General features: G+C 37.6%; 2 protein-coding genes across 2 annotated transcripts in view; one reads left to right on the forward strand and one right to left on the reverse strand.

Moving 5' to 3' along the window:
• Nucleotides 1-2242, forward strand: part of mmp25b (matrix metallopeptidase 25b) — an 18601-nt gene extending 16359 nt beyond the window's left edge. The window contains exon 10 of the mRNA XM_053640197.1: nucleotides 71-2242. Coding sequence (XP_053496172.1) covers nucleotides 71-324 — 254 coding nt within the window. The 3' untranslated portion in view covers nucleotides 325-2242. The remainder of the gene's footprint in view (nucleotides 1-70) is intronic.
• On the reverse strand, nucleotides 1919-14318 carry LOC128617302 (carbonic anhydrase 4-like). Its single transcript, XM_053640381.1, has 6 exons — nucleotides 14132-14318; nucleotides 12442-12593; nucleotides 12263-12349; nucleotides 12100-12172; nucleotides 11224-11387; nucleotides 1919-1987 (listed from the first exon to the last, which is right to left on the reverse strand). The coding sequence occupies exons 1-6, from the start codon at nucleotides 14316-14318 to the stop codon at nucleotides 1919-1921; spliced, it is 732 nt and encodes a 243-aa protein (XP_053496356.1).
• Nucleotides 14319-14357: the final 39 nt, after the last annotated feature.

Below are 14357 nucleotides of genomic sequence, written 5' to 3' on the forward strand. Positions count from 1 at the left end.
AAAATATATTACTGGGTTTCATTTGCATTAGACACAAAAAAATTTATTTCAGGCTTTCTCTTTCCCACAGCAGGAGATACATACTTCTTCAAGGACAATTCCTACTGGGTCCTAAAGAGTGGGGGGATGGACCAGGACAAAGTGAATCCTAAATCAACAGCGACAGATTGGATGTTTTGTCCTACTCCAACACCAGACATCCAATCCCCATTCACCCCGCACATCTGCAAATGCAACTGTAAAAGTAACAAGGCTTCCACATTGACTGGATCTTCACTGCTACTTATTTCAATACTGTTTCAGTGCATCTGTGTGCTGATTTAGAGGTTTGTTTTTTTTTTAAAGAAATTAGTGAGATGATTGATCATGCATATTTCAGTCAGGGACTTGTGGTTGCTATGTATGCTATTTCACTGCTATCCTGAAATGCAGAGTTTGTTTACCAAGAATTTGGAGTAATTAACCTAAATTTAATCAAACATGTTTATATGATGAAGATCTTTTGGGACAATTTGAGTGCCTACACTGATCAAAATGTAAAGCTATCACTTTTTATGACCTATCATGTTTCAATCATGTTTCAATCTCCAAATATCGTATCTTCTGCAGGGTGTGTGTATAAGTTTGTGGACATTTGCAATTACCACATAGACTTTTTGATAAGGATACAAGTGTAGGTAAATTAGATTTATTTTACGCAACTCCTATGCAATAAAATGTATTATTTGTTATAGTAAAATGTTTTGAGTGAAAAAAGTATTCAAGATGTTTAAATATGCAAGTATATGTAAGTATTATTTCTTGCATTCAGTCCTCTGCCAATGCTTTTTAAGATCTTAGTGTTTGTTATGAAATTTCTTTCTTTTAATGATATACATATCTGAATTATGCATATATATTAATTACCATGATTGATATAGAACTTGTATTTTTAGGAGAAAAAGAAAAGAGCTGTCTGTGTGGCCCTTTATGAGAAGTGCAACCTTGAGCCGCCATTGGTTCCTTAAATTCTGCAAGAGATGTTTATTCTTAAACTTGTTCTTAATTTATCAGAGATTTTACAGGTTTATTCTTACAATCAACAATCAGCAAGAAGACAATCAGCAGATAAATGTATTACAGCTGCAGCCTAACCATCAAACATGTAGGGGACATTTGCAGGTCAGAATCCCCACAGCAGAACTGTTTACACATAGACCAGTGTAGTGTTAGGATTGAATTATGTTTTTTATTTTTTCTTTGCTTTGCTTTCATTCTAATTACTATTAAACTGTTTGTTTAAGCTTTTTAAAATTGAGCTGGAAAAGACTCATGTTCCATCTATGCCCAGTATCTGATTTGAATATGTCTATGTAAACATTTAGTAATCCAAGTCATTGAATAAGTAGTTAGCAAATTAAGTCAAAACATACGAAGGAAAACAACATCTGTATTCAAGCTTGGACTAAGCTGTAGCTTAATGTAATTTTCTTGGGAAAAATATACAAGTAATATAGAAAGCCCAATTTTCCCTAGCAATGACTAAAAGCAAGCTACAAGACGTCCAATAAGCTCAGGTACAAAAACTTTGGGAGACCATACATACATACACACATACATTCAAACATACAAACATACATACTGTGACAGCAGGCCGGCGGCAGGCACACAAAAGAGGAGAAGCGCTTTTCCCACAACTGCCGCCTGGGTGCTGAAAGAACAGCTCCGCTTCAGCACCACCAATGTTTAGGACAGCCTGAGAGCACCAGGACCACAGAAACATACACGGCTAGCGGCTAATGATCAGCGCGGCAGCTCTCCACCATCCAGCAGCCGACGGGAGCATATAAAAGGGCCTTACTACTCTTACAAGAGGAGGGACCATCTCCAAAACACTGCTACTGGTTTTTTTTATCTATTTTCCACAGAAGATCTGGCCTCAGAAGAAGATTTTGCTCCCTGGCTCCTGCCCCAGAACTCCCAGACGTCCAAAAAAGGCCTCAACCCCCTGGGAGACCACACCACAACCTCTACACCAACGAGGAAGACACCAGCCCCCAAGCACTTCACTCCACCACCCCTTTTCTCTCCTACACACAAGCCTTTGAATAAAACCTTCTAAGTTCTGCACCTAAGAGGCCTCCTGTGTGTCTGTGCTCAAACTACCACAGCCTAGGCTCACTACAATACAAACACATACAGTGCATATAGTGAATATAAAACGTCAACTCAAAAAAAAAAAAAAAAAAGAAGAAAAATGTACAATAACCTGTGGGATAAATGTGCACACCCCTTACCCAATTCTTTGTTAAAGCATGTAATATAGCACACAGTCATTTGGGTTAACAATCTACCAACTTGATTTGACAATTTTATTCCTTTTAAAAATGCTCCAGATCTATCAGGTTGCAAGGCGATCACCTGTGCACAGTCCTCTTCAAATCATCGTACAGGCTTTTGATAAGATTTAAATCAAGGCTCTGACTGGGCCATTCCAAAATGTTCTTCTTCTGAAGAACGTCACTCCTTTGTATTTTGCGCCATTGTTTTACTGGAAAGTGAAAATAGTCTTAATCTTCAGCTGTCTGACAGGTTTTTGTGAAACCATGTGGAAACCATGTTGATGTAAAAGAAATCAAACTTTATTGAAACAATGAAGTGAGACAGTCAGCAGAAAGTCTAAATTATGCAAACATACACATGCCCTTTTATACCTTTTCTCATTAAAAATAGACCAATCTTCTTCACTTCAATGAATTATTCATGTCTATATGATATCTTACTTTTGCGGCACATGCATAGTTAATTGCTTTTTAGAAAGGTTTTATAAGGCCAAGGTGTTTTTATTTATTTATTTATTTTTACTCTGTCCCAAACTCATCTCTACACCTTAATGAATTTCTGGCTCTCACCCAATTCACTTCTGCTTCCTTAATGATTTTCTGGCTTTCGTCCCAGCCCGATACTTGAAGCCTTACCTCAGCCCGATACTAGTTTGCAAGCTTCAAAGTGGTCTTAATCGGAAAGCAATTTCAGCAAATATCTAAATGATAATTTACTGTTGTGCAGAAAGGTACAGGATGATACTGAAAAACAACTACTGTGCAGTAACACACAGAATTCCTCTAACTCAGTACATACTTAGAATATAACATGATTAGAAAGTGTTCTATGGTTTTAGATTATGCTTCTAAATATTGATTATACATATAGCTTATGCTTTATTAATATATCCAAATGTTAGATTTAAATATTAATTATGCTTTATCGATATATTCTATAAGGCCTGCAGGTTTTGTGCCAAAATAGATGGGTAATTGAAGCTTTCCTTGATTCCCTCTGTCTTTACTAGAGCCCCAGTTCCTGCTGAAGAGAAGAAGCTCATAACATGATGCTGCCTCCACCACCATGCTTCACTGTGTTCTTTGATGATAATCTGTCTTGTTTTTGCACCATATCTTTTAGAATTATGCCCAAAATTTTCTATCGTGGTCTCATAAGACCATAACACATTTTGCCACATGTATTGTATGTTAGGCAACTAAGCATTTACTTCACAAATGTGTAATGTGTGAGCAGACTCTTTTAAAAGCATGGTGTGAGTGTGATTGGGAACAAGTGTGTCTAATTAGTATTCTGGAGAAGGTGAACATGTCTGGGTGTTCGGCCATGTTTGTAGTCTGCGGTGCATTCTGGGAAATGGAGTCACTGGTTTACTGCGATATGACACCAGAACACCAGAACATAGACCATTTTTTGTTCATCTGTCATACGAACTTAATGTAAGTTTTATGGTATATGATAGTCTGGTTAACTTAATCAAACTCCCTGCCAATATTCAACGAAATTCGGGAAATGATAATGAGTACGTCTCTCCAATGGAAAACATGCCATCACCTAATTTTCAAGATTCGCAAATGGAAAACATGCCATCCCCTGATATCCAAGATTCGCAAATTGAAAACATGCCATCACCCCAGGTTGTTAATCGTGACAGATTCAACAAGACCAAGATTAGGAGAAGAGTGAGTTTTTCTTCGATCTCTAATGTCAACAGCATTGTGGAATTTTATAATTATGTTTTAAAGATTTTAAAGAGTGTGATTGAAATCACTAATAATTTAATTTTGTCTGAAGATTTTGTCACGGTTGAAATCAGAGGTGATACACTCAATGTTTCATCGCACATTCAATTAGTCACTGGGAATTGTTTTCGGAGTAAAGAAATTCTAACAATACCTGTACGGCCACAGTTTACACAGCTTACAGACCATCATCCTCTCACAACAATTTTCAGTCCAACTAAGGCCATTCCACCCATGCTGGCAGTTAAGATGCAACGTTGGGCTCTGATGATAGCAGCATATGACTACAACATTCAGTATATGGACTGTGCACACCTCTGTAATGCAGATGGCATATCACAATTACCACTACCGGCCACACCACAAACAAAGTCAGATACAGTAGAATTGTTCCAAATGAAACATTTGGAGGCCTTACCGGTGCAGCGAACAGACATTTGTAAGGAAACTAGATCAGACTCCACTCTATCACAAGTAATGGAAATGGCAACAACTGGACATTTTCCACAGATCCATGACCCAAAGAATGTATTTGCTCCATACATAAACAGGAAAAATGAGTTAAGCAGTCAACAAGGTTGTCTCATGTGGGGATGTATGGTGGTTATTCCTCCTAAGCTAAGATTCAGGGTACTGAAAGAACTACATATCGGGCACCCAGGCATTGTAAGGATGAAAGCAGTTGCTCATAGTCATGTATGTTGGCCTGGAATCGATACTCAAATCAAACCATCGTCAAAAACCTGTTCTTTATGTCAGCAAACACAAAAAGCCCCAGGTTCCGCACCATTACACCCCGGACATGGTCAGGATCTCCTTGGAAACGCATACATTTGGACTTTGCTGGTCCATTTGAAGGACACATGTATTTAGTTGTAGTGGATGCTCACTCTAAATGGCCTGTGATAATTGTGATGGAATCAACTGCGTCTACCAAGACCATTCAGATGTTGAGAGGATTGGTTAGCAGGTATGGGCTCCCAGAAGTGCTGGTCATGGATAACGGTCCCCAATTCACCTCGGGTGAGTTACAGACTTTCCTCAAGGCTAATTTAGTGACACATGCTCGTTCAGCACCATTCCATCCAGCCACGAATGGCCTAGCAGAATGTTTTGTTCAAACTTTGAAATGTGCACTGTTCAACAGAGGTTAGACACTTACCGGCATATTGAAACACACCACATGCTATTACTAAGGAATCCCCGGCCATGTTGTTTCTCATTTAGAACTATTGAAGCCTAATGTGGCTGCTGTAGTTGAAAGAGCACAAAGCAATCAATGTCAGTGATTGCAAGTGCATGCTAAGGACAGAACTTTTGCTGTGGGTCAAAGTGCTAGTTTGTTATTATCAAAGGGGACAGAAGTGGACATCTTGCACTGTTTCAGCAAAGACAGGTCCTGTATCTTACACTGTGGATGTGGGACTTTTGGAACACTGGAGACATCATGTCGACCAGATGTGGGCTTGTCAAACTTTCTATGATAATGGAGATGAGCAAGGGCCAGAGTTCTGTGATGTCTCTGAGGAGAATCTTCCAGATCTTAAGGAATACTGCACACTGGAAGATATTCCCATTCCCAGCCTTGATCCAACCCAGACAGGGTTTTGCTAACTGTAAATATATGACAATCTTATCTACCAAAAACATGCCAGTAGGTGTATTGGCCAAGAAAATTGCCCAAGTGGTTATTGAAAGTGAGTAAGTGTGAGTTCTCTGCTGTATTTGTAGTTTGGGCAGTTACTCCATTCAAGCCAGTCTATTAACATGAAGTGTACGTTTTGGTTTATGACAGCAAATGTGACATCAACATTATTATGGCAGACTGAATAACAGTCAGTATTTATGTAGTACTGTGATGAGCCTCTGTTCTGTGCCTTTTTACTGTCATGGTGTGCTTGCAGATTATCTCTCTCATACAGTACTGTATGTCCACCATATTTGGGACCAGCTTCTTTCCACAAGTTGTCAGGACCCTCAGTATATCTAATATATTGTCAACCAACCAACCAATCAACACACTAGTGACTTTAATCTCTAGACATGCTATCTGCATACCTTGTATTTTTTCATACTCGGGAATGTTACTATGTACTGTCTATCTACACTAGTATTACCAGTTATACAGGTACAGTGCCTTGCTCACTTTATTCCTAATGCTCAGGTACTTCTACACTTCTACATTGACTTATCACACACCAAGCTACTATGCTGAGCATCACTGTACACACTGCATTATATTTAATGTATTGTGTTGTATTTATTATATTGTCCTTATTGTACAGACACCTGCTCAGCATTTATTTATTGTTTTGTGCTTTGTTGTCCATTTCGCACTGACACTTTTTCTAATTTTGCACATGTGATGTGTTGTCCCTTCTGTAATGATGCACAAAGGCATCGTAAAACATGATTTCATTCTAATATATAATTGTATGTAGCTAGAATAACAATTATGTTTTGCAGAAAAAGTGCATCCATATTAAATCAACTTTAATTACATGAGAGCTAGATTCTGTTGTGATTTAAAATTTATCATCATAACCTACAGTATGTGAATTTGTTTACCCGGTCTCTCCTATAAAATAGGTGTAGCTATGACAGCAGTACATGCTGAAGCACAGCTTGGCGTGTTCAGTCTTCCAACAACAAGGTCATCCAGATATAGTAGCTACTGGGGGAATAAAAAAACATCACAAAACAAGTCTGTGAAACAAACAAAGATTGAATACACCATACAACATATGAACCCATATGAAGACCTTTGGGTAGAATTTTTCCATGACCCAGTAGTGAAACAACTTGTTTTATTTTGGATTCCCAAATTTAAAATATACACAATATGGCCAAAAGTTTGTGGACACCTCACCATCACACCAATACATTCCCCTCTGAAAGTATTGGAATGGCAAAGTCAATTATAATTTTTTTGTGCTATACATTCAAGACGTTTGGGTTTGAGATCAAAAGATGAATATAAAATGAATCATATGAAAATGAATAAATAAATTAAAGACAAAAGATTAATATAAAACAACAGATCAGACTTTCAGCTTTCATTTCCTCATATTTACATCTATATGTGTTAAACAACTTACAACATGCCATCTTTTGTTTAAACACACCCATTTTTCAAGTGATCAAAACTACTGGAACTATTGGAAGTGATGAACCTGTGTTTCTTGTTACCCAGATTTGCTCTGGAAGATTCTCTGAATGTTTACTCTCGGTATGAGCTCTGGGTTTCGCCTGTGAAGACTGTTGTTAAAACAGGATGAACCAACATGAAGAACAGAAAGCTGTCTATAGGAAAAAAGCAAGGCATTTTGAAGCAGAAAAAAGATGAAAAATCAATCAGAGCAATTTCACAAGCACTGGGCATAGCCAATACAACAATTTGGAATGTCCTGAAAAAGAAAGAAACCACTGGTGTATCAACAACCAGACATCAAACAGGTCACCAAGGAAAACAGCAGCATTTGATGGCAGAAACATTGTGAGAGCTGTGAAGGAAATCCCAAAACAAGTTAGTGACATCACCAACAACCACCACAGGACAGGGGTGAAAGTACCACAGTCCACCTTTTGAAGTATACTTTGATTGCAGAAATATAGAGGCCATACCACAAGATGCAAACCACTCATCAGCTGTAAGAATTGGAAAGCCATATTGGAATTTGCAAAGAAATACAGAGATGAGCCACAAAAGTTCTGGAACAATGATTAGCCTCTACCTAGGTGATGGAAAGGCTCAAATGTGGAAAATGAAAGGATCTGCTCATGACCCAAAGCATACAAGGGTATCAGTCATGTATTGTGGAGGTAGTGTTATGGTTTGGGCTTGCATGGTTGTTTCTGGAACAGGCCCACTAATCTTTATTGACAATGTAACTCATGATGGTAGCAGCAGAATGAATTCAGAAGTCTACAGAAACATTCTGTCTGCCAATTTACCCTCAATGACCCAAAACACTGCCAACAAAAGACATCATCAGGGGAAGGTTTAAGACTGGCCAAGTCAATAACCAGACCTTAATGCAATTGAGCATGCATTTCATCTCTTGAAGAGGAGACTAAAGGGAGAAACCCCGCAAAACAAATAACAACTGAAAGATGTTACAAGGCTGAAAAAGCATCACAAAAGAAGAATGCAACCATTTGGGGATGTTACTGAGTCACAGGCTTGATGCAGTTATTGTAAGTAAGGTATATGCAACCAAATATTAAGCATTATTTACTTTAAGACTATCTGTTCCAGTACTTTTGCTCACCTAAAATTGTATGCTCTGCCACCAAAGGTGCCATGTTCTAGGTTGTTTAACACATCTAGATGCAAATATCAGGAAATGACAGCTGAAAATCTGATCTATCATCTCATATCCATCTTTTGATCTCAAAACCAAATGTCTTCAGTGTATAGCAAAAATAAAAGAATTGGCCTTGTTATTCCAGTACTTGGGAGGGGGCTGTATGTGCTTTTGGAACATTCCATTGCAGATTAATGACCCTTTTGCTGTCATAATAGCCTCCATTCTTTTGGGAAGGCTTTCAACAAGATGTTGTTGTGGGGATTTGCATATTCAGTTAAAGATCATTAGTGGAGTCAGGTGCTGATGTTGGGCAAGGAGGCCTGGTGTTCAGTCACCACTACAGTTTATCCCAAAGGTGTTGTTTGTCTGCTTTTTATGTTTTGTTTGTATTTCTTTTGTGCTGGAATTATGACCTGTGTGGTGCATTTGGACCAGCAGCACTTTTGTGCAGTGGTTCACTTAGTGTAGGCCTGAATGCACCTTTTATGGGAGGTGTAGTCTTCTAGTGTGTATGAGCTCACGTTTTTCTAATCATTAATGTTCAATTGTGTGTGTGTGGTTTTTTTTTTTTAGTATTTTTTTCTTTCTGAGGCTGAGGCTGTATGGCAGAAATTAGGCCTGATCACGTGTGCTGTGTTACACACTCTATTTCGAGTGTGTGTGCAGGGTGAACACTCGGTGGGTGCATGAGTGTGTGTTTGAAAGTATTATTTCCATCTCCTTGAAGCCTTTTTGGCCTTAAGTGGCCTGTGTGGGGTTTTTTTTGTTGTTGTTCCCCCCCTCTCGGTAAGCCTCAGCCCTGTGAGGTTTTTTTTAATAATAGTTGTGTGTGTGTATGTGTAACGTGTATGGAAGATATTCCATAAATTTACTATATAGAATTACACAAAAGGAAATGTATACCTGAAGTGACTGGATGTGTGCATCTTCCCCTTTAATTTTCTGACTGTAGTTGGTAAATGTTAACTTCCTGTCTTTGCACCTCCTCTTCCCTTTCCGCAATGTGTTTTCATGGGAGAGTTAGGATTTTATTTAGCTCTGATAAATCTAATTTCATCTTTGCCTTAAAAATTACTTTTAAACTAATATTCTTTTTCTAAATCATATTTACTGCATTATATCCCATGTATGATTTATTATTTTCATGTTTTTACTTTAATTAAGGTTATGATTAGTTTTATGCATCATCCGTATGTTTTTTTGTCATTTATGTTAAGTCTTTATATTATTTTACCTCCTTTCTGCCCCTTTACACAATGTGTTTTCATGGGAGAGAGAGAGAGAGTAAACAAAGATTCAACCCAGTTGCCATCCGCATATTTATTTGGTCAGAAGAAAACACACAATGCAGACTACAACCAGTTGCATATGTTTTATTTAATTTAATTTTTTTGTCTCTTTCTTGCTAATTATTTAAAACTTTTCCTGAGGTGGTTCCATGATTGGGACTCCAAAGATTTTAATGTTATAATTTTAACCTTCCATTGCACAATGAACCTTGAGATTTAGACTAAGACCTAGAGTTAGTTCTCTGGACAAATTTACCAGGCTAGCCTAGTTCATAGTTTGAGAAAAAACTAATTTAAAAAATATATATTTTTAATTATGAATTAAATTTAGCTGTTTCATTTATAAATTTAGTCATTAGGGGTGCCTTGCCACATCAACATGGACCAGAATCTCAAAGGAATGTTCCCAACATCTTGTGGAATCCATGTCACAAAGAAGTGAGGCTGTTATGAAAGCAACGGGAAGTCCTACCCAGTATTAGTGTTCCTAATATAGTGTTCAGTGAGTGTATGTCATAATGCTTTTAAGTTACACTTAAATTGAAAATGCTTGGAATCAAGCATACATAGACTGTACATGCCATAACACCACCCCGACCCCACCACCCACCTGACCCCCCCACCACCATATATAAAGATACTACACAAAACATTGCACAACAATCGCAGTCCCTCACGCTATAATAGGGCTATAAATTTTCTTCATTTTGTAGTTATTGTTGGTAGTTGAAAATTTTCTTTAAGAGAATAAATACAGTAATTTAATAATAATTTGAATATTGCACATGAATGCACATTAATTTAGGTCTGATTGAAACATTCAGTGGAAACAAGTGTCTAGACTAAACAAACACTCTGATTATTACACTGTTGTCTTGGTAGACAGGGACTACAAACACCAACAAAAATACATAGTAGAGGAGCGCTGTGCTGATGGGCAGAGTGTGATGAAGTGTGCTTGCTGATGAAGTTGTGCTTGCTGATGAAGTTGTGCTTGTTAATGATATTGGTTGTGATATCACAACCCTGCCATTTAGAGCCTGAAGTATTCTGTGGTTGTTGGTGATGAAAGGATCAGCAGTTGTATTGATGTGCACTGTGTTGCTGAAAAGATCAATCTAGTAACGGAAAGAATACATTTAATTGTGTTTAAAACTGGTCTTTGAAACTATAACTATAATCCTAATCTCAGAAGCTTTATTTTTTACATGCTGATGTGTTGCTGTATTAGGCCAGGGGGAAAAAAGCTTCTTGGGCAAACTATGATTCATTTACAGTTCCTGCTGATGCTGTTTATTAATGGGCAGAAATAAACAAATAGTAAAATAATTATGGAATATTATGATCAAATCTAACTCAGCATGGTTCTGTGTTAGTAACTTGACTGTACTGCCAGAGAGTCAGTGCTTGGGCTTTTGACCAAGGCTGTTACCGTTCAATTGCTCAGATCCCTACTTGTATTAAAGTTGCTTTGGAAAAGATGTCTGCCAAATGAATGAATGTAATGAAATAACATGCAGTGAACTAAATATCAGCAGGGTGCATAATTTGAAGACTTACCAAATCTTTGCTGACTTTGACTGGGTCTTTGAATACAGTCCATACCACACTTTCATTACACTTTGGTGTAGTCCGAGAGCCAAGGTAACGGTAATATTTAGTCCGGTCCACTCCTTCAAGCAGACTATCTACAGTAAGTTGATTCATAATGTCCAGTGAGTCACCTAAAATGAAGAAAAAAGGACATTTTAGTATTAAAATAAGGTGTTGTTTCTGCTGCTGGTTTTACTTAACCTGGCAATTAAGAAGAGATTAAATAGTTTAAAGAAATAAAATAATTTCACAGATGATCATGTTCTCCTGTCACACATTATTAATTTTACGCTGATGCCCTAAATCCAAGTTTGTTTCAATTTGTAACAGTTAAGTAAGGTGTAAGGAATTTCAGTGCCTGCTGGAAACAAATGGGTTTTGATCTGGTGTTTATCTCAAGCCAAAACACCTTACGTTCCTCTCTCCCACACTGTAAGACTGATTGGAATTGGATTGGAATTACAGCAAATGTCCTAATCATCAAAGTTACAAAGTCTTTGATGAATTCAACGTACTTGTCACATGTGCTTTGTTACTGCTGCTATTGTTTTGAAGAAGTCCTTTTCCTTATAAAGGTAAAGGAATGGTGGACAACTGGGCTTTGCAGGAGCTGAAGTACTGGTGCAGGTAGCATTTTCTTGGGATGCATTTGAATCCATCTAAAACATTTTGGTTTAAATAACTGTGATGTACTATAATGGAATTTAAACGGTATGTCTCTACACCTGTGCTGAATGACCAATTAAATGACACATAACCTGTAGATTATCATTGATCAATTTTCTTTGGTGTGCAAATAAGCAGCTTCTCAATCGGTTCACTACACAAGAATTATAGCTGTACCTTTTTTAGGAATTTTTGATAAGAATGAGGTGAGGTTCTTCCAGCTCTCTGGTTTGCCACTGTCATTGGTTGCCTAAGAATATAATAATAAAGAGCCACAATGTAATAACTACAAGTTGTCAGGGAAACAAGGCAACTGTATAAGGGTACAGCAAGGACTTACTTCAATGAAGAAACCAAGAACAGCATATGCTGTTGAGTCATTGGCAGCAGCCACGGATACATCAGACCTAAGATTTAGTATGTGCATCTGAAAGAGAAAAACACAAATACAATATAAAGTTTTAATTAATCACTGAGTCTAGAATATCATCACAATTTTTATACCAACAGCTGCCTCACCTCCATTGCATATTGTTTGCCATCCACAGTGTGTTCAGATCCACTGAAAGAGGAGCCGTTGCCCCAGTGAATGTGGAACTCTTTGGAAGTGTACGTGTTCTGAAGGCCTCCTCCTGACACGCTCATCTTTTGATCATCAAGATCGATGTTGACTGAAGAGGCAAAGAATTTTCAAATCAGTGTCTCATTTGAATTTATTAGCAATATCTACCCAGGGGTGCCCACTGTAGCCTCAGATTCTTGGCTGACAGGAGTGAAACCCAAACCCATCATAGTGCATTCTAAGATGCCTTTTCTGCTCTCTGCAGTTGTAGAGTGGTTACTTGAATTACAGTAGACTTCCAGTTAGAGTCAAACCAGTCTGGCCATTCTCTTCTGACCTCTCTCATCAACAAAGTATTTTTGTTTTTCACATCATTGTGTGTAAAGTCTGCAGACTGGTGTGCATGAAAATTCCAGGAGATCAGCAATTTCTAAAATAATACTCAAATCAGCCTATCTGGTATCAACCAGAGAGATCAAATTTTTCCCCAGTCTGATGTTTGATGTGAACAATAATTGCTTTTGACTTGCACTCCAACACCTTGATATTTTTCTTCTTTAGCCATTCAGGTATCAATTTGCTGGTATGCTTGGGATCATTGTCCTGTTGAATGAACCAAATTTCAGCCCAGCTTAAGCTGTTGGACAGATGGCCTCATATTTGTCTGAAGAATATTCAGCTATAAAGTGAAAGCTTTTGTTATATGAACACACTGATCATACCATTGTACATATGCGATATGTACATGGGCTACTTGCATAGTTGGACTGTACATTGTTGCTTGCTGTATATACTGCTCATATGTATGTGTGTGTGTATATATAGAGATTATATACACACACACACACACACACATATATATATATATATATATATATATATATATATATATATATATATATATATATATATATATAATGTATACAGAGTTTGTGCTTATGTCTATACATATTTATACATCCTGTATATACTCTTTATATATCAATGTATTGCTCTCCTTACTATCTCTTCTTTGTTTTCTTTTTGTCTTTTTTTTGGCTGCTGCTGTGACACACTAATTTCTCCATCTGGGGATTAATAAAGTATTATCTTATCTTATCTTAAATTCATTGTCTCAGTGACTGAAAGTTTCCCAGGTCCTATGGCTGCAAACAAGCCTAAATTGTCACCCTTCCACCACCATTCACTACCATGACAGGTGTTTGTGGTGATACGCTGTTTTTAGTTTTTCACCAAACATGGTGATGTGCTTGATGTCCAAACATATTCACCTTGGTCTCATCAGCCCAAAAGATGTTGCTCCAGAACTTTTGGGGTTTATTCAGATGCAATTTTGCAAACTAAAAAAATGACTATGTTGAGGTTTTTTGTTGTCACCTGAGGTTATTTACTTGTTCATAGAAGTTGCTGAGGACCACACAATTGTAATTTATGACCTGATAAGAATTGAAGGAGGGTGTACTTTCTTTTCCCCATGACTGTACATATAATAAACTAGGTGGCATGATGTTTGCCACTGAAAGATTAAAAAAGTAACAACAACAAACAAGCAAAAAGCAACACAGGTTTCTATATAAAGTCAACCTGGACCACGAAGGAACAATATCTCATGTTACAAACCTGAGTCATCTTACAAAAAGACCTCACCTGACTTTCCAGTGTTGTTAATGTTTCGGAGGGTGGAGCTGTCATTAAAGCCAGTGAAGCTGAAAGCTGTCAGGTTACTATCAGCCTTCACATCAGCAGTCACAATATTGATAGGAGACTGACGAGTGCCATTGCAATTGAATGTTGCTGTAGTAGGCCATGTGGTTGCATCTGAGGAGAAACCCATCATATAAAATTGCAAAACAAGCAAAATGCAGAGCAGAAT

Source organism: Ictalurus furcatus, chromosome 13 (assembly GCF_023375685.1).
Source record: "Ictalurus furcatus strain D&B chromosome 13, Billie_1.0, whole genome shotgun sequence".
NCBI classification, from domain to species: Eukaryota; Metazoa; Chordata; class Actinopteri; order Siluriformes; family Ictaluridae; genus Ictalurus; species Ictalurus furcatus.

Excerpts from the sequence above, each read along its gene's own strand:
- LOC128617302 (XM_053640381.1), bottom strand. The coding sequence starts at position 14,318 with ATGGGTTTCTCCTCAGATGCAACCACATGGCCTACTACAGCAACATTC. Across the intron at positions 12,173-12,262 it reads TTCTTGGTTTCTTCATTGAA|GCAACCAATGACAGTGGCAA; the intron begins GTAAGTCCTTGC and ends TTATATTCTTAG. Across the intron at positions 1,988-11,223 it reads TCAAAGTCAGCAAAGATTTG|GGGGTTGAGGCCTTTTTTGG; the intron begins GTAAGTCTTCAA and ends GTGGTCTCCCAG.